We start from the raw sequence: 19,381 nt of genomic DNA on the forward strand, positions 1-19,381 counted from the left end.
CCACTTGTTGGATTTACTGAGGGAAGTTGTGAAGGGTGAAGCTCTAATGCCCCTGAAAATTGACTAGAAATGCGTTAAAGCAGCAAGGTTGCTTGCACTCAGTCCAGGGCCAGTGTACTGTCCCATCAGGAATAGGGATCCACCCTGTTGTTGTCACACTGAACACGGGCAGGAACTACAGACCTTTACACAGCTGGCACAGAGGGGAGGGGGGCAGCCATCCCCTGTGTGTAGGTACCCACACGTGATAATTAGCTCTGATTGAGTCCTTTGCCACAAATGGGGTGGTGTGGGGGCAGGAATCAAGGGCCAGGGAAAGTCAAAGTAACTTCATTATCCAAATTCATGTATGTCACCATATACTACTGTGGGATTCAGTATCTTGTGGGAAAGTAAAGAAATACAATAAAATTTATGAAAATATATACATAAACAAAGACTGAAAAAATAACCAATGAGCTAAAGAAGACAAATCATGTAAGTAATTAAAAATAGGTAAATAAATAGTACTGAGAACAAGAGTTGCAGAGTCCTTGAAAGTGAGTCTATAGCTGGTGGAATCAGTTCAACATTAGATCATACGACGATAAGACACAGGCACAGAATTAGGCTATTCAGCCCATTGAGTCTGCTCTGCTATTCCAGTTTGGCTGATCCTGGATCCCATTCAACCTCATACCCCTGCCTTATCGCCATATCCTTTGATCCCCGTCTGATCAGGAAACAATCAACTTCCACCTTAAATATAAGGCTTCCTTGAGACGTCCTCCATCACAGTCTGTTGCAGAGCATTCCACAGATTCAGTATTCTCTGGCTAAAAAAAAAAAATCCTCCTTACCTCTGTTCTAAAAGGTCACCCCCTCTATTTTGAGACCATGCCCTCTAGTTCTGGATACCCCCACCATAGGAAACATCCTCTCTACATCCATCCTATCTAGCTCTTTCAACATTCAGTAGGTTTCAATAAGATCCTCACATATTCCTCTAAATTCCAGTGAGTACAGGTCCAAAGCTGCCAAACGCTTCTCATATGTTAACCCCTTTGTTCCTGGAATCATTCTTGTGAACCTCCTCTGGACTTTCTCCAATGACAACATATCTTTTCTGAGATACATGGCCCAAAACTGTTGACAATACTCCAAGTGTGGCCTGACTAATGTCTTATAAAGGCTCAGTATTATCTCCTTGATTTTATATTCTATTCCCTTTGAAATAAATGTCAACATTGCATTTGCCTTCCTTACCACAGACTCAACCTGTAAATTAACCTTTTGGGAGTCTTGCATGAGGACTCCTAAGTTCCTCTGATGTTTGAACCTTCTCCCCAATTTAGAAAAGTCTGCATTATTGTTCCATTTGCCAAAATGCGTCATCATGCATTTCCCAACACTGTATTTCATCTGCCACTTTTTGTCCATTCTTCCAATTCGTCTAAGTCCTGCTGCAGTTGCATTACTTCCTCAGCACGACCTACCCCTCCACCTATCTTTGTATCATCTGCAAACTTTGCTACAAAACCATCAATTCCATTATCCACATCATTGACAAACAATGTGAAAAGTAGCCGTCCCAATACCGACCCCCTGAGGAACATCACTAGTCACTGACAGCCAACTAAAAAAGGCTCCCTTCATTCCCACTCATTACCTCCCACCTGTCAGCCATTCTGCTATCTATGCCAGTATCTTACCTAGAATTGCAAAGTATGTTATCTTGTTAAGCAGCCTCATGTGTGGCTTCTTATCAAATGCCTTCTGAAAATCCAAGTAAATGACATCCATTGCCTCTCCTTTGTTCACCCTGCTTGTTATTTCCTCAAAGAACTCTTAACAGATTTGTCAGACAAGATTTCCTTTTACAGAAACCATGCAGTCTTTGACTTAGTTATCATTAGTCTTCAAGTACCTGAAACCTCATCCTTAATAATAGACTCCAACACTTTCTCAACCACTGAGGTTAGGCTAACTGGTCTATAATTTTTTTTCTCTTGCCTTCATCCCTTCTTAAAGAGTGGAGTGACATTTGCAAATTTCCAGTCCTCTGGGATCATGGCAGAATCAAGTGATTCTTGAAAGATCATGACCAATGCATCTGTTATCTTTTCAGCAACCTCTCTCAGGACTCTGGGATGTAGTCCATTTGGTACAGGTGATTTATCCACCTTAAGACCTTTGAGTTTGTCTTGCACTTCTTTCCTTTGAAATAGCAACGGCACTCACTTCTGCTCCCTGACACTCACGAACCTCTAGCACACTGCTAGTATTTTCCACAGTGAAGACTGATGAAAAGTACCCATTAAGTTCATCAGCTATTTCTTTGTCCCCCATTACTACCTCCCCAGCATCATTTTCCAGTGGTCCAATATTAACTCTCACCTCACTTTTACTCTTTACATAACTGAAAAAACTTTTAGTATCCTACTTTATATTATTGGCTAGTTTGCCCTCATATTTCATCTTTTCCCTTCTTCTAGTTTTTTTAGTTGCCTTTTGTTGGATTTTAAAAGCTTCCCAATCATCCAAGTTCCCACTCACTTTTTCTACATTATATGCCCTTTCCTTTGCTTGTATGCAGTCCTTAATTTCCCTTGTCAGCCATGGTTACCTACCCCTGCCATTTGAGAACTTGGGACATGTCTATCCTGCGCCTTGTGATCTATTCCAGAAACTTCAGTCACCTCTGCTCTGCTGTCATCCCCGCCAGTATCCTCCTTCAATCCACCTGGGCAAGCTCCTCCCTCATACCTCTGTAATTCTCTTTATTCCATTGTGATATTGATACATGTGACTTAAAGTTCTCCCTCTCATATTTCAGTATGAATGTAATTGTATTGTGCTCACTGTGTCCTAAGGGTTCCTTTATATTAAGCTCCCTAATAAGATCTGGGTCATTACACAACACCCAATCTGAGATAGCCTTTCCCTGAGTAGGCTCAAGCACAAGATCCTCTAAAAAGCCATCTCAAAGGCATTCAACAAATTCCCTCTCTTGTGATTTGACACTAAACTGATTTTCCCAATTCTCCTTGTATATTGAAGTACCCCATTACAATTGTGACATTACCCTTATTACATGCCTTTTCCAATTCCCTTTGCAATCTCAAACCCACACCCTGGCTACTATTTGGAGGCCTATATATGATTCCTATAATGGTTTTTATTCCCCTTGCAGTTTCTTAACTCCACCCACAAAGATTCAACAGTCTCTGACCCTATGTCATCTCTTTCTAAAGATGTAATTCCATCTTTTACCAACAGACCCACACCACCACCTATGCCTTCCTGTCTGTCCTTTCAATCCGAAGTATATCCTTTGATGTTAAGTTCCCAACTATGGCCTTCTTTCAGCCACAACTCAGTAATGCCCGCACCATCATACCCACCAATCTCTAATTGTGCCGTGAGTTTGTTCACCTTACTCCGAATACTACGCGTATTTAAATACAGCACCTTCAGCTCTGTATTCTTCGCCCTTTTGTATTTTGCATCTGTGGTACAATTTAACTCTTTGCTTTGTCTGCATTTGTACCCAGTCATTGGCTTGTCCTTCCTTACATTCATGTTACATCCATCATCTACTTGTAAACCTGCTGGCTCATCCTCATCTCTATCATCCTGGTTCCCATCTCCCTTCCATATTAGTTTAAACCACTCCCAATACCTCTAGTAGAACTTTGTTGAGGTTAGGGAAGGAAGAGTGGCTCTAATATGGCCTGAAACAAAGTTTCCATCAGCCTGAGCAGAGAAAATTAAGGCTGGCAGATGTATGACCTCAAAATTGCAGTGCAGTTCATCTCACTGACATGCCATTGCTGATTTCTGGGCAATATCCTCTTTTTTTTTTGCATGAATGTTGACTGAACATTGTAAGTTGTACCCTGAACTAACATTTATGCTAACAACTATGGTGGGATCATGACCTCATTTTGTCAAATGTTTGTGGGATCTTACTATGTCTAAATATATAAACCTAATCTATATACAAGTTTGGTTAGGCTGCACATGGAGTATTGTATGCAATTCCAGTTGCCCATTACAGGAAGGACAGTGAGATTTTGAAGAGGATGCATAAGAGGTTCACCAGGATACACCCTAGATGAGGTGTAGGGAAAGTTTGCACAAGCTTAGGTTGTTTTCTGGCATTTTGGAGGCTGAGGGGAGACGTGGCAGCAGTTTAAAAGTTTTTTGAGAAGCATGGACAGAGGAGACATGCCAAGGAGAGAAATGCCAAGTACTAGAGTACATGCATTTAAGGTGAGAGGCAAGGTTTAATGGGAATTTACAGGACAAGTTTTTTTACAGAGTGATGGGTGTGTGGATCGCACTGTCAGGTGTTGTAGAGTAAGTTGACATGATAGTGGCAATCAAGGGGCTTTTAGATAGACTCATGAATATGGAGGGATATGGATCAAGTGCAGGCAGAGGAGAATTAGTTTAATTTGTCATCATGTTTGGCACAGGCATTGTAGGCCAAAAGGCCTGTTCCTGTGCTGTATTGGTATATGGTCTATGTTCTATAAAACACATCAGCTGCACTGATGTCGATTACACACAAAAGAAAAAATGGCCGATTTCCCAATGATGCAATTTCATCTGTAAAGATTCACCCACGTAATCCAACCCTGCTAAAATCTCTTTTACATCTGATTTCACAAGAAGAGGATAGAATAGATGTCAAGGCTGGTATATTTAATTTACAAGGCAGAAATTAAGATAGATTAAAATAGAAAAGATAGATTAAAAGAAAATCTTAAATTTATTTCTTAATTGTAAGATAAAGAGATAATAGATCAATAGCAGATACACTGATAGATAAATATGAAATAGGTAAACAAAATAAGTAGATTAAGATAGATTTAAAACATTTATTATGTGGAATTATTCCAATTTCAAAGTAAATTTATTATCAAAACACATATATATCACCATATACAACCCTGAGATCCATTTTCTTGTGGGCATTCTCAATAAACCCATACTCAATAATAGCCATAACAGAATCAGTGAAAGACTGCACCAACTTGGATGTTCAACCAGTGTGCAAAAGACAACCAACTGCAAATACAAAAAGAAAATAGTAATAATAAATAAATAAATAAGCAATAAATATTGAGAACATGAGATGAAAGAATCCTTGAAAGTCCATATGTTGTAGCAACATCAGGGTAAGTGAAGTTGAGGGAAGTTATCCCGTCTGGTTCAAGATCCTGATGGTTGAGGGGTAGTAACTGTTCCTGAATCTGGTGGTGTGAGTCCTGAAGCTCCTGTACCTTCTTCCTGATGGCAACAGCAAGGAGAGAGCATGGTTGGGTAGTGGGGAACCTTGATGATAGATGCTTCTTTTCTGCCACAAAGCTTCGTGTAGATGTATTCAGTGGTGTGGAGGACTTTAACCATGATGTGCTGGGCTGCATCCACTCACTTTTGTAGGATTTTCCATTCAAGCACATTGGTGTTTCCATACCAGGCTGTGATGCAGCCTAGCAATATACTCTCTGCTACACATCTATAGAAGATTGTCAAAGTTTTAGATGACTTGCCAAATTTTCACAAACTCCTAAGAAAATCGAGGCACTGCCGTGTTTTTTCAAAATTGCACCTACATGCTGGGCCCACGACAGGTCCTCTGAAATAATAATGCCAAGGAATTTAAAGTTGCTGACCCTCTCCACCTCTGATCCCTAGCTCATGGACCTCTGGATTCTTCCTCCTGAAGTTAGTAATCAGCTCCTTGGTCTTGCTAACATTCAGTAAGAGGTTGCTGTTGTGACACCATTCAGCCAGAATTTCAAACTCCCTCCTATATGCTGTTTTGTCACCACCTATGATTTAGCATGTGACAGTGGTGTCATTGGCAAAATCGAATATGGTATTGGAGCTGTGCTTAGCCACACAGTCATAAGTATAAAGTGAGTAGAGCAGGGGGCTAGGTACACAGCCTTGTAATGCACCTGTGCTGATAGAAATCATGGAGGAGGTGTTGGTGCCAATCCAAACTGACTGCGGTCTGCAAGTGAGGAAACTGAGGATCCAATTGCACATGGAGGTATTGAGGGCAAGGTCTTGAAGCTTATTGATTAGTTTTGAGGGGATTATAGTATTGAATGCTGAGTTGTACATGATAAAGAGCATCCTGATATATGCACCTTTGCTGTCCAGATGTCCCAGGGTTGAGTGAGATGGCATCTACTGAGGACCTGTTGTGTTGGTAGGAAAACTGGAGCTGGTCCAAATCGCTACTCAGTAGTTGATATGTTTCACCACCAACTTCTCAAAACACTTCATCGCTGTGGATGGAAGTGCTACTACGAATATTTGATCCATGAAACAGCACGGTGATTGAGGTGGCAGTCATTGAGATTACAAGTATCTGAAACTGAAGTAAGCTCACAGTGGAGAGTGGTTTCAGTTTGACCTGGTTGTAGCTGTTTTTCATAAGATGAAAGCTGAGACATTACCTGGTTGTTCAAAGGAATCTCACCAATAAACTGGATAATGACCCCAGTACATGGAGAATGAGCAATTCTGCAGACGGGTGTGAGGTCTGGCATCAGCACACTAGCAAAGAGGCTAATCTGTTGGGAAATGCTGCAACCTGCTGGTAAAAATTATTCACACATCCATAGATACACACACACACACACACACAGACAGAAGAGTTCTTAGTACAGTGCATTTTGGGGAATATGCAATGTGTTTACCTATCTTGGAAAAATGGCCTTTGTGAATCTATGTTCATGAAATTTTAGAACTTTATGACATAGAAGGAGCTGATTAAGCCAATTCCATCCATTTGGTTGGTAAAGAATCTCCCTGCCTTGGCTCTTGATATTCAAAGTTCAGAGTCCAAGTAAATTTATTATCAAAGTACATATATGTCACCATATACAACCCTGAGATTTATTTTCTTCCAGGTACACTCAATAAATCCAATAACCATAATAGAATCAATGTCCTTACTTGGCTTGTGAAGCCACCCTGTACACAACATTCCAGGTGCCGTCTTTCATCAGGTCTTTGATTTTTTTCCCAAACCCTCTTGGAGTAGAGACAAATATTTTGTTTGACTTTCTGGTTGTTTACTGTTACTCTACAACTTGGACAAAAAAATGGCCTCATTAAGCATAGTTAACATGACTGTGTGGAGCAGGTCATGTCTTACAAACTTGACTGAGTTTTTCAAGGAGGTGAGGAAGGGGACTAATGAGGGTAGAGCAGTGGATGTTGTCTACGTGGACTTTAGTAAAGCATTTGATAAGGTCCCACATGGTAGGTTGATCTGGAAGATGCTTGGGATCTGTGGTGACCTAACAGTTTTGATTCAGAATTGGCTTGTTCACAGAAAACAGGGTAGAAAGGGAAGGCTATCATTTTTGCTGGAGGTTGTGAACAATGATGTTCCATTGGGATCAGTGCTGGGACCTCTGTTGTTTGTATAAGTGATTTGAATTAAAATAGAGGTGGGTGGTTTAGTAAGTTTGCAGACAACGTAAAGATTGGTGGAGCTATGGACAGGGTAGGAGACTGTCACACAATGTGGCAGAATATAGTTAAGTGCAGATATGGATGCGGAAATGGAAATTGGAGTTTAATATAAACAAGTGTGAGGTGCTACACTTTGGGACGTCTAATGTAAGAGGAAAGTACACAGTTGATGGTAGGATGCTTAATAGCATTGATATAGAGAGGGATTTTGTGTTCCATGTCCATAACTGCCTGGGAGTAGCCACACAAGTAGACAATATGGTGGAGAAGACATATGATATGCTTGCCTTCATTTGGTGGGCACTGAGAATAAGAATCAGGAAGTCATGTTGCAGCTATATAAATCTATGGTTAGGCTGTACTTTAAGTATTACGTCCAATTCTGATTGGTCCATTAATTGGTAATTTGTTTATTATTGTCACATGTACTGAGATACAGTGTAAAACATGAATACAGTGTTTTATTTGTCTCCATATAGATCATTCCAGAACATAAGTACATACAGATTTAACAGAATTCAGAAGAATATGGAGGTTTTGGAAGGAATGCAGTAGAGATTTATCAGAGTGCTGCCTGGGTTAGAGGCTTGAAGCTATAAAGAGGGGCTAGATAAATTTGGGTTGTTTATAAAAATATGTGAGGCACAGATACGGTGCGCTGCAGGAATATTTTTCCTCGAGTAGAAATGTCAAGTATGAGAGGGAATGCATTTAAAGTGAGAGGAGGAAAGCTTAATGGAGATGTGAGGGGTAAGTATTTGGCACAGAGTGGTTGTTATCTGGGATGAACTACCAGGGGTAGTGGTGGAAGCAGATACAGTACAATAGTGGAATTTAAGAGACTTTTAGATGGATACATGAATATGCAGGGAATTGAGAGAAAGGGATCATGAGTAAGCAAAACTGATTTGCCGTTGTGTTTGGCACAGACACTGTGGGTCAAAGGGTTGTGCTGTACTGTTCAGAATCTGAATCAGAATCAGGTTTATTATCACCGGCATGTGACGTGAAATTTGTTAACTTAGCAGCAGTAGTTCAATGCAAAATATAATATAGAAGAAGAAAAATAAATAAGTAAATCTTATTCAGTATATACAGTATATGTATATTGAATAGATTAAAAATCATCCAAAAAAACCAAAAATACTATATATTAAAAAAAAGTGAGGTAGTGTCCAAGGGTTCAATGTCCATTTAGGAGTTGGATGGCAGAGGGGAAGAAGCTATTCCTGAATTGCTGCGTGTGTACTTTCAGGCTTCTGTACCTCCTACCTGATAGTAACAGTGAGAAAAGGACATGCCCTGGGTGCTGGAGGTCTTTAATAATGGATGCTGCCTTTCTGAGACACTGCTCCCTGAAGATGTCCTGGGTACTTTGTAGGCTTGTACCCAAAATAGAGCTGACTAAATTTACAACCTTCTGTAGCTTCCTTCAGTCCGGTGCTGTAATCCCCAATATCAGACAGTGATGCAGCCTATCAGAATGCTCTCCACAGTACATCTATATAAGTTTTTGAGTGTATTTGTTGACATACCAAATCTCTTCAAACTCCTAATAAAATATAGCTGCTGTCTTGCCTTCTTTATAGCTGCATCGATATGTTGGGACCAGGTTAGATCCTCAGAAATCTTGACACCCACTCTCTCCACTTCTGATCCCTCTATGAAGATTGGTATATGTTCCTTTGTTTTACCCTTCCAGAAGTCCACAATCAGCTCTTTAGTCTTATTTACGTTAAGTGCCAAGTGGTTGCTATGGCACCACTCCACTAGTTGGTATTTCTCACTCCTGTATGCCCTCTCATCACCACCTAAGATTCTACCAACCATGGTTGTATCATCAGCAAATTTCTAGATGGTATTTGAGTTATGCCTAGCCCCACAGTCATGGGTATACAGAGAGTAGAGCAGTGGGCTAAGCACACATCCCTGAGGTGCGCCAGTGTTGATTGTCAGCGAGGAGGATATGTTATCACCAATCCGCACAGATTGTGGTCTTCCAGTTAGGAAGTTGAGGATCCAATTGCAGAGGGAGGTACAGAGGCCCAGGCTCTGCAACATCTCAATCAGGATTGTGGGAATGATGGTATTAAATGCCGAGCTATAATCAATGAACAGCAGCCTGACATAGGTGTTTGTGTTGTCCAGATGGTCTAAAGCCGTGTGGAGAGCCATTGAGATTGCGTCTACCGTTCACCTATTGTGGCAATAGGCAAATTGCAATGGGTCCAGGCCCTTGCTGAGGCAGGAGTTCTGTCTAGTCATGACCAACCTCTCAAAGCATTTCATTACTATTGATGTGAGTGCTACTGGGCAATAGTCATTAAGGCAGCTCACAGTATTTTTCTTAGGCACTAGTATAATCGTTGCCTTTTTGAAGCAGTGGGAACTTCTGCCTGTGGCAGTGAGAGGTTGAAAATATCTTTGAATACCCCTGCCAGTTGATTGGGATAGGTTTTCAGAGCCAGGTACTCCATCGGGATTTTCCGCCTTGCAAGGGTTCACTCTCTTTAAAGACAGCCTAACATCAGCCTCTGAGACAGAGAGCACAGGGTCATCAGGTGCAGCAGGGATCTTCACAGCTGAAATTGTATTCTCCCTTTCAAAGCATACATAGAAGGTCTATGCTCTAGATGGCTTGCCTGGCGTGTATAGATACACCAGTGGAGATGAATGGCCTTGCTGCTGAATGACACTACTTTGAAGGAGATCGTCAATTGATAGATGTGGAGTCAGTTGGTTGCCATCAGTTTGGATGTCAATATTTATCCCTCAATCAACGTGGTTGGATTATCACATTGCTGCTTGTCAGAGCTTGCTTTGCCCAAATCAGATGTTTTAAAAAGTATTTTTCTAGTTCTGACAAAGGGTCTTCAACCGTAAACAGTACCTCCGTTTTCCCAAAGATCCTGCTGACCTACTGTTTGTTTCCAGTTTCTTCTTTTATATCAAAAATTAATTTCATGTTTGCAATATTTACATTATTTTAAAACTAAAATACTTTCCCCAATGCTCAGGATGCATTCCAGTATCTGCCAGTCCTGGAAGCCCGCAGAGGGCCATTGAATACTGCTCCTCTCCATGAACTCCCAGGCACAGACATGTCCTCTGAAACATCAACTGTGCTTTTTTTTTCCCACAGATGCTGCCTGGTTTGCTGAGCTCCTCCAGCATTTTGTGTGTGTTGCTTGGATTTCCAGCACCTGCAGATTTTCTCTCGTTTGTGATATTCCCTGAAGATTCATTTTCTGTTTTTATTTACAAGACACAAGAGACTGCAGATGCTGACATCTGGACCAACGCACAAGGATGCTGGAGAAACTCAGCGGGTCAGGCAGCATCTGTGACAGATGGCAAATGGACAGTCGATATTTTGGGTGAAGATCACGCATTATCAGCGCCCCACCTGGACCCACCCATCACCTGCTGACCACCAGTTTCGACTGGAAGAAGGGTCTCGACCTGAAATATCGACGGTCCATTTCCCACCACAGATGATGCCTCAATCCGCTGAGTGCAGTGGCTGATTTTCTTTAATATGTAATTTATTCTTTTTATTTGTTGGAGAACCCTCGGGTGGTGACGTGTACCGTCGAAATTTAACACGCCGTTACCTTCCTCTTCTGATGCCTTGCCCAGATGGCAGAGTTGGGTGGCTGAGTGGCCTCTTCCTCCAGCCAACTTAATCTCAGGAAAAGGCGAAACTTTTGATGAAACTATTGGTCCTGACGAAGGGTCTCGGCCCGAAACGTCGACTGTCTGTTCCCGCCTGCTGCTCGATTTGCAGAGTTCCTCCAGTATTTCGCGTGTGTATTGCTCGAGATTACCAGCGTCTGCCGAATCTGTTGTGTTATTGGTCAAACTGAACCTCAATCAGGGTGACGTACAAACGCCCGCCCCTATGTTCCGTCAGCCCAGATCTCCCACATTGTCTGGAGTGTAAATAAAATCACGATGGAAGGCGTTGGCCGGCGTCAATTTTGATCGATTGACCAATAGTTTTGTGGACATCCAAGGTACAATCCCACTATTCCGCCAACAAAGGCTATGATTGGTTGGACCAGGTGTCAGTCAGTGCGTCACGGTGGGAGCTGGCAGTAGTGTGGGACCTGGAGTTTTCCTGCGGCCGTCCCCAACTTGTCAGACGTGATGTTGGGTCGGTCATTGATTTGATCTCGCCAGCCTGTGGATGGCGGGCGGAGACTCGAGGCCACTGTGAGGGTGCCCGGCGGCTGTATAGGCCGAGTCCAGTAGTGGCCGAGGCCTTAGGCTTACCCAGTTGCCAAGGAGACGCGCTGCCAGGGCCCTTGGAGTGAAAGCCCAGACGAGGATGGGCTCCCGGGTGCGTCCTCAGCCCGGGTTCTCCTCGGCTGGCTCCCACCTGCAGGAATCGGGCGGAGAGCAACTGGAGATGAGCCGAGTGCGGAGCGCGGAGAGCCGGCAAGAAACGGCGGGCGGGGGTCGAGGCGCGGGCCGCCAGGCGTGGAGTCGCGACAACCCGGGCTACGAGCCGGCCGATGAGGAGTTGGACATGGAGCTGGACTGGACTGCGGCGGCCGAGTCTGGAGCGCCGAGCAATCCTAGCCCCGTGTCCGGCAGCGGGCTCCCAGCCGGGTACAATGCCCGGCACAACGCCAGGACCGCTGGTCTGTACCCTGACCAGAGCCCCGAGGCCCAGCACAGTAGCCGGCCGGGCTGTGGCCACACCATCCTGCGCAAGGTCCGAGGTGAGTGCAGTCTTCTGATCCATGCTGGCTGTGGGATCTTCACTGAGGCACTAAGTCCCGGAGCTGCCTTGTGGACCTGAGTGCAATAACAGAAAATAAATCAAAGAGCGCAGGATACACGCAACAAGTCAGTCAACTTAAATGGGGTATGTGGAATGAGGGAAAAAAAAACACTGACGTTTCTGGTCAACAATCCTTATTCATAATTTAGAACTACATTTCATTATGCTCTTTGACTTGGTTAGCACCAGGTATATTGTGTACAAAATCTGCTGGATGAACTCAGTGGATCTATTGTGGGGGAAGAAAGTGTTGATGTTTCTGGTCAAGAAGCCTGTATCAAGATGCATGTTGCGGACTGGATGCAGGGTTTTGATCTGAAACATCGACAATCCCTTTCCTTCTTGGATGCTACTTGACTACCTGATTTCCTGCAGCAGATTGTGTGTTGTTCCATATTCATCTGCAATCTCTTCTGCAAGAAACTGAAAATTGATGTTTCAGGTTGAAACTGTTCATGAGTACAGTAAAGAAAGAGAGATGGCCAGTGTAAATGGGTGGAGCAAGAGCTGGCTGGTGATAAATGGATCCATGTAAGATTGATGAGAGGTAGGTGAGGGATGGGAGAGTAGCATTTGATGTGAGAATTTGGGAGATGAGAGCTGGAAGAGACAAAGTGCCTGAGAAGATGAGAGGACAATGGACCATGGAAGTAGAAGGAGAACTGGAGGGAGTAATGTGTGGATGATGGGCAGATTGAGAGGGCAGGGGAAGGAGAGCAGAAGGAATAATGGGGTTATTGGGTTAAGGGGAACAGAGGGATTTGGTTACCGGAAGTTAGAGAAATCAATGTTCATGGCACCAGTTTGGAGACTACCGAGATGGAGTATGAGGTGGTGTTGCTCTAATCTGTGTCTAGATTCAACTTGGCAATTGAGGAGATTGTGGACAGACATCAGTGTGGGAATAGGAAGTGAAATTAAAAGGCTACCTGTTCAATGTTCAAAATAAATTTATTACCAAAGTACAAAAATGTCACCATCTGTTATGATGAGATTCATTTTCTGTGTGCATTCACAGTAAATACAAAGAAACACTTTAGAATCAATGAAAAACCTGTCTATTGTCTATAAGATGGGCAAACAGTGTGCAAATACAAAAAGAAAAAATAATAATAAATAAGCAATAAATATTGAGAACATGGGATGAGGACTTTGAATACGAGTCCACAGGTTGTGGAAACAGTTCAGTGTTTGGGTGAGTGAAGTTGGCCCTTGTAGTTCAAGAACCTGATGGTTGAAAGATAATAACTGTTCCTGAATCTGGTGATGTGAGCCTTGAGGCTCCTGTACTACCCTCCTGATAGCAGCAGTGAGAAGAGAGCAGGCCTGAATGGTGGGGTCCTTGGTGATGGATGCTGTTTTCCTGCGACATTGCTCCTTGTAGATGTACTCATTGGTGGAGAGGGTTTTATCCATGATGGACTGGGCTGTATCCACTACTTTCTGTAGGCTTTTCTGTTCAAGAGCATTGGATGCAATAAATTACACAGAGGAATTCACATGTGAAGATCTGCATCATATTGAAGGACTGTTTAGGGTGAGACTTGCCGTGCCTGTGTCTATATTGTGTATAGGTTTGGTAGAACAAAGGACCCTATGGAAAATCCTGGCAATTCTGGACAATGTTTCTCACCCTCTGCATGCCACCTTGGCTGAACGGAGAAGCACTTTGAGTTATAGACTAGGACAGCTGTGCTACTCCAAAGAGTGCTATATGAGGTCATTCTTCCTCGGCCATTAGGCTCTATAATGAGTCAACCTGTAGCCAGGGAAGTGATGACCCCCTCCTGTTACACTGTTTGTGGTAATTTTTTTTTAAATTCTTTCTCCTTCTCTTATAATATTTATATCTGTGCACTTGTAATGCTACTGTGACACTGTCATTTCCTTTGGGATCAATATCACTGTCCATCACTGCACAGTGGTGCAGCAGGCAGGCTGCTGCCTCACAGTGCTATTGACCTGTGTTTAATCTCCTGACCTCTGGTCCTGTTTGGGCAGAGTTTGCAAGTTCTCCCTATGACCATGTATGTTTCCTCCAGATATTTTTGTGTCCTCTCCCAACCTAAAGAAGTGCAAATAGGATAGAACAATTGACTGGTGTAAATTCCTTTGTGTAGAGTCTAAGGAGAGGTGAAGGGAATGTGGGGAGAATAAAATGGGATTAATTTAGGATTCTTGAGTGTTTGATCAATAGAGTCTCTGGGAAGAAATGCCTGCTTTTATGTTGTATCTTTCATAATTAACATAAATGTAGTTGTTTAGAGAATGCAGTGTAGGTCCACGGACTTGTTCCAGGTGCTGTAAGAAGTCATTGAATAGAATGGAACTGTATTGTCTGGTGTTTAGTAGATTGAGATTGAAACTTAAAAAATCTTAACAGAGCTCAACAAGTTGGTTGCAGGGAGAATGTTCCCACCGTTTGAGATGTAAACTGTCTGGGGCCATTTAGGATTGATAGAAAATTTTTCATGGAATTTGAATCTATTTAGATCTCTTCCATAGTCATGATTTGGGGCAAGAGACTGATAAATTTCTGGATATTATGGTAATCAGGGATATGACAATAGTACTGGAAAACTGCCGTGGTAGTTTAGCTGTAATATTGATAAACTTCCTAATTATGTTGGGATCCAGCACTGCATTGAGTGCGCTAGTGCACAAGTCATTGACAGCTAACGTGTAGGTGCAGCTAGCAAAATGGAAGGCAAGTAATTTTTATTCATTTTGCAATTATTGTATTTAGTTGGAGCCCTGGTGAGAGCACGTCTGGAATATTGATATCCTTGTTATGGAGGTAGTGTAGTTAGTTGCGGAGGTTGTGGGCCTGTTGTATGAGAAAAGATAAAGTAGGCTAGGTCTGTAGTGGCCTGTACTCAAGAAGAATGAGTAGTGACAACACAGAGACATAAAAAATATTTAGAGTTCAACAGATTTGATTCAACACCATGCTGTAACCTTAGATAAAATGATAAAATAGTCTGAAGGAAGCCTGGTTTCCTTAAGAGTAAATCTTCTCTGACAAACCTGTTGGAATTCTTTGAGGAAATAACAAGCAGAGTAGACAAAGTAGAATTGGCAGATGTTATGTACTTGGATTTTTAGAAGGTCTTTGTCAAAGTGCTGCACATGAGGCTGCTTAATGAGATAAGAGTCCATGGTATTATAGGTAAGAGGGTAGTATGGATAGAAGTTTGGCTGACTGGCAGATCACAAAGAGTGGGAATAAAGGAGGCCTTTTCTGGTTGCCTGCCAGTGACTAGTCTATGCCTTTGACTAGTGGTGTTCCAGAAGAGTTAGTGTTGGGTCCAGTTCTTTTTACATTATATGTCAGTGATTAAAGTGGTGAAATTGATGGCTCTGTAGCCAAGTTTGCAGATGATACAAAGATAAGTGGAGGAGCAGATAGTGTCAAGGAAACAGGGAGTCTGCGGAAGGATTTAGAATGATTAGGAAAATGGCCAAAAAAGTGGCAGATGGAATACGGTGTTGGGAAGTGATTAGTCATGCACTTTGGTAGAAGGAATAAAGGCATTAACCATTTTCTACACGAGCAAATTCAGATATCAGCGATGCAAAGGGACTTGGGAGTCCTCGCGCAGGATTTCCTAAAGGCTAATTTTCAGGTTGAGCCGGTGGTGAGGAAGGCAGATGTGATGTTAGCATTCACTTCAAGAGGACTAGAATATAAAAACAAGGATGTAATGCTGAAGCTTTATAAGGCATTGGTCAGACCGCACTTGGAGTATTGTGTGCTGTTTTGGGCCCCTTTTCTAAGAAAATGTGTGCTGGCATTGGAGAGGGTCCAGAGGATGTTCATGAGAATGATTCTAGTAATGAAAGAACTACTTAATGGCACTGGGTCTGTACTTGCTGGAGTTTAGAAGAATGAGGGGGGATCTCATTGAAACCTATTGAATAGTGAAAGGCTATCTAGGCATGAGCAGATGTGGAGAGGATGTTTCCTATAGTGGGGGAACACAAGACCAGAGTCTCAGAATACAACAATATTCCTTTAAAACAGACATGAGAAATTTCTTTAGGCAGAGGTGGTGAATCTGTGGAATTCGTTGCCACAGACAGCTGAGAAGGCCAAGTCATTGGGTATACTTAAAGCAAAGCTGATAGGTTCTTGATTAGTAAGGATTTCAAAGGTTACTGAGAGAAAGCAAGAGAATGTGGTTGAGGGGATAATCAGCCATGATGGAATGACAGCATAAACTTGATGGGCCCAATGGCCTAATTCTACTCTTATGTCTTGTGGACTAATTACTTTGCTGTTTACTATGTCACCAATTTTGGTGTGGTCTCAAAGTTACTATTCTTGCTGCCTACATTCTTATTCAAGTCATCAAATATGTATGACAAACAGCAGGGGACTCACTAATTCCTGCTGCACACCACTGGCCACAGATCTCTAATCTGAAAAGCAACTCTCTACTACCACTCTATTTCCTAATACCAATGATTATTGTGTATCCAGTTGGCCAGCTCACCCTAAATCCCAATGTGCTCTCTCCTTTCAGACCATCTGACCTTGTTTGAAGGTTTGCTGAAATATAATTAGTGTGTAGCAGCCTAGTGTCATCAATATACATGGCGACCTTTTCAAAAGCAACTTCATAAAACTTGTGAGACATAATTTCCCATGCACAAAATATGTATAGTATCCCTAATCAGTCCTTGCTTTCCCAAATAAAAATAAGTCATGTCACTCAGAATTCACACTAGTATCTGTGTACAAGATAATGAGGGGCATTGATCATGTAGAGAGAGAGAGTACAGAGGAGATTTACTAGAATGTTACCTGGGTTTCAGCACCTAAGTTACAGAGAAAGGTTGAACAAGTTAGGTCTTTATTCTCTGGAGTGTAGAAGGTTGAGGGGGGACTTGATAGAGGTATTTAAAATTATGAGGGGGATAGATAGAGTTGACGTGGATAGGCTTTTTTCCATTGAGAGTAGGGGAGATTCAAACAAGAAGACATGAGTTGAGAGTTAGGGGACAAAAGTTTAGGGGTAACACGAGGGGGAATTTCTTTACTCTGAGAGTGGTAGCTGTGTGGAACAAGCTTCCAGTAGAAGTGGTAGAGGCAGGTTTGATATTGTCATTTAAAGTAAAATTGGATAGGTATGGACAGGAAAGGAATGGAGGGTTATGGGCTGAGTGCCGGTTGGTGGGACTAGGAGAGAGTAAGCAGTCGGCACGGACTAGAAGGGCCGAGATGGCCTGTTTCCGTGCTGTAATTGTTGTATAGTTATATGTGGATAGTCAGAGACTTTTTTCCAGGGCTGAAATGGCTGGCACGAGAGAGCATAGTTTTAAGGTGCTTGGAAGTAGGTACAGAGAAAATGTCAGGGGTAAATTCTTTACGCAAAGAGTGGTCAGTGCGTGGAATGGGCTGTCGGCAGTGGTGGAGGTGGAAATAATAGGGTCTTTTAAGAGACTCCTGGATAGATACATGGAGCTTAGAAAAATAGAGGGCTATGGGTAAGCCTAGGTGGTTCTAAGGTAATGACATTTTTGGCACAGCTTTGTGGGCCAAGGGGCCTGTATTGTGCTGTAGGTTTTCTTTGTTTCTTTCCCACCACTGATATTGGGCCTGCTTGCTTACAATTCCTTTACTTGGCTTGGCAACCTATTGCTGGACCTGGTCCTTGTATTATGTTTTTGTCTGTCCATTAAAATAATTTAAGGTTTGTGCTACTTTTCTATTGAGCTGAACCAAGCCTCCTTTATCTATCACTCCTGTGCTTGCTGATCATTTATTACTGTTCCAGCAGAAACTTCCTTTTAAAATTCCCTTTAATATGTTTATATCACAATATTCCTTTCTACCATTCTAGCTGTGTAACCTCTAACAATTTATCAAGACCTCTGCATTTGCAGTTCTGACATATGCATTCCTGATTCTCCATATTCATTAACAATTGTATGTTTGGTTCTTGTATTCTGGTACAGCTCTGGAATTACCTTTCCAATCTGCCTCATTGATCATCAGCCATGGTCATACTGAATGGCAGTGCAGGCTCGAAGGGCCTAATAACCTACACCTGCACCTATTTTCTATGTTTCTATTTTCCTTTGGGGTTGCTTTGACCAAGTGACTTTTAATTAACTCAATTTTATCTCAATTTAACTCCATTTTAGGTGACGGCAACTACTTAGAATACCTTTGATTAATCTTGTACATCACCTTCTTATGCAGAAACCTTGGATGAAATTATTTTGGCTGTATTTTAACCAAGCACCAGACCCCACCTTCCAGAATAGAAGCAGTTTGAATGGAATCAGAATTGGCATTTTGAATCTGTGGTCCTGCTCAGGGAGCTGAAGGGGACAAGTTGAAAGGCAAAGCTGCCGGAAGGTGTCACTGTATGAGGCATTGGATTGGATTAGCTTGGGCACACTTCAAAGTGAAAATTATTGTAATTTGCACAAGTAAATTTATGCACAGGTGTAATGAAAAAGTTACTTGCAAAAGCACACTGGCACAGAACATCATATAAGCAGCATTCACAAGAAAAACATAAAATAATTCAAGAAAGAACACTATTAGAATCAATTTTTAAATCAATTTAAAAATAAATCGATTTTTAGTGCAAAGTGATCGAAACCGAATAGTTAAAGGGAGGTAGCTGTTATTGAATCTGGTGGTAAGGGACTTCAGATAGTGGCTGTGAGAAGATGGCATAGCCCAAATGATGATCTTTGATGAATGTTGCCTTGTTAAGAGAGGATCTTGTCTGGATACTACTGCTGGTGGAGAAGGATGTACCCATGATGTATTGGGCTGAGTCTTCTACACTCTACAGCTTCTTGCGTTCCTGCATATTCAAATTGCCATACCAGACTTTCAACAGTACATTGGTAGAAGTTTGTGAGAGTGTTTGGTGACAAGCTGAACCTCCTAAGTAAGACCCTGGCGCACCTTCCTTGTGATTGCATCTATATGTTGGGCCCAGGACATGTCATCTGATATGTTAACACCCAGGAATTTAAAATGTCTGACTCTCACCTTTGCCGATTTTCCCCCATTGTAAACTGGTGCATACTTATCCTCCTTGCCCTTCCTGAAATCAACAACCAGCTCTTTAGTTTTACTGA

The 19,381-nt window shown here is 42.2% G+C and overlaps 1 protein-coding gene across 1 annotated transcript in view; it reads left to right on the forward strand.

The window, feature by feature from the left end:
- The first annotated feature begins 11,571 nt into the window (after positions 1-11,571).
- pkd2 (polycystic kidney disease 2) overlaps positions 11,572-19,381 on the forward strand; it is a 57,209-nt gene continuing 49,399 nt past the window's right edge. Inside the window, exon 1 of the mRNA XM_073042340.1 lies at positions 11,572-12,212. Coding sequence (XP_072898441.1) covers positions 11,816-12,212 — 397 coding nt within the window. The 5' untranslated portion in view covers positions 11,572-11,815. The remainder of the gene's footprint in view (positions 12,213-19,381) is intronic.

The sequence above is a fragment of the Hemitrygon akajei genome, chromosome 4 (assembly GCF_048418815.1).
Source record: "Hemitrygon akajei chromosome 4, sHemAka1.3, whole genome shotgun sequence".
In the NCBI taxonomy this organism is placed as follows: Eukaryota; Metazoa; Chordata; class Chondrichthyes; order Myliobatiformes; family Dasyatidae; genus Hemitrygon; species Hemitrygon akajei.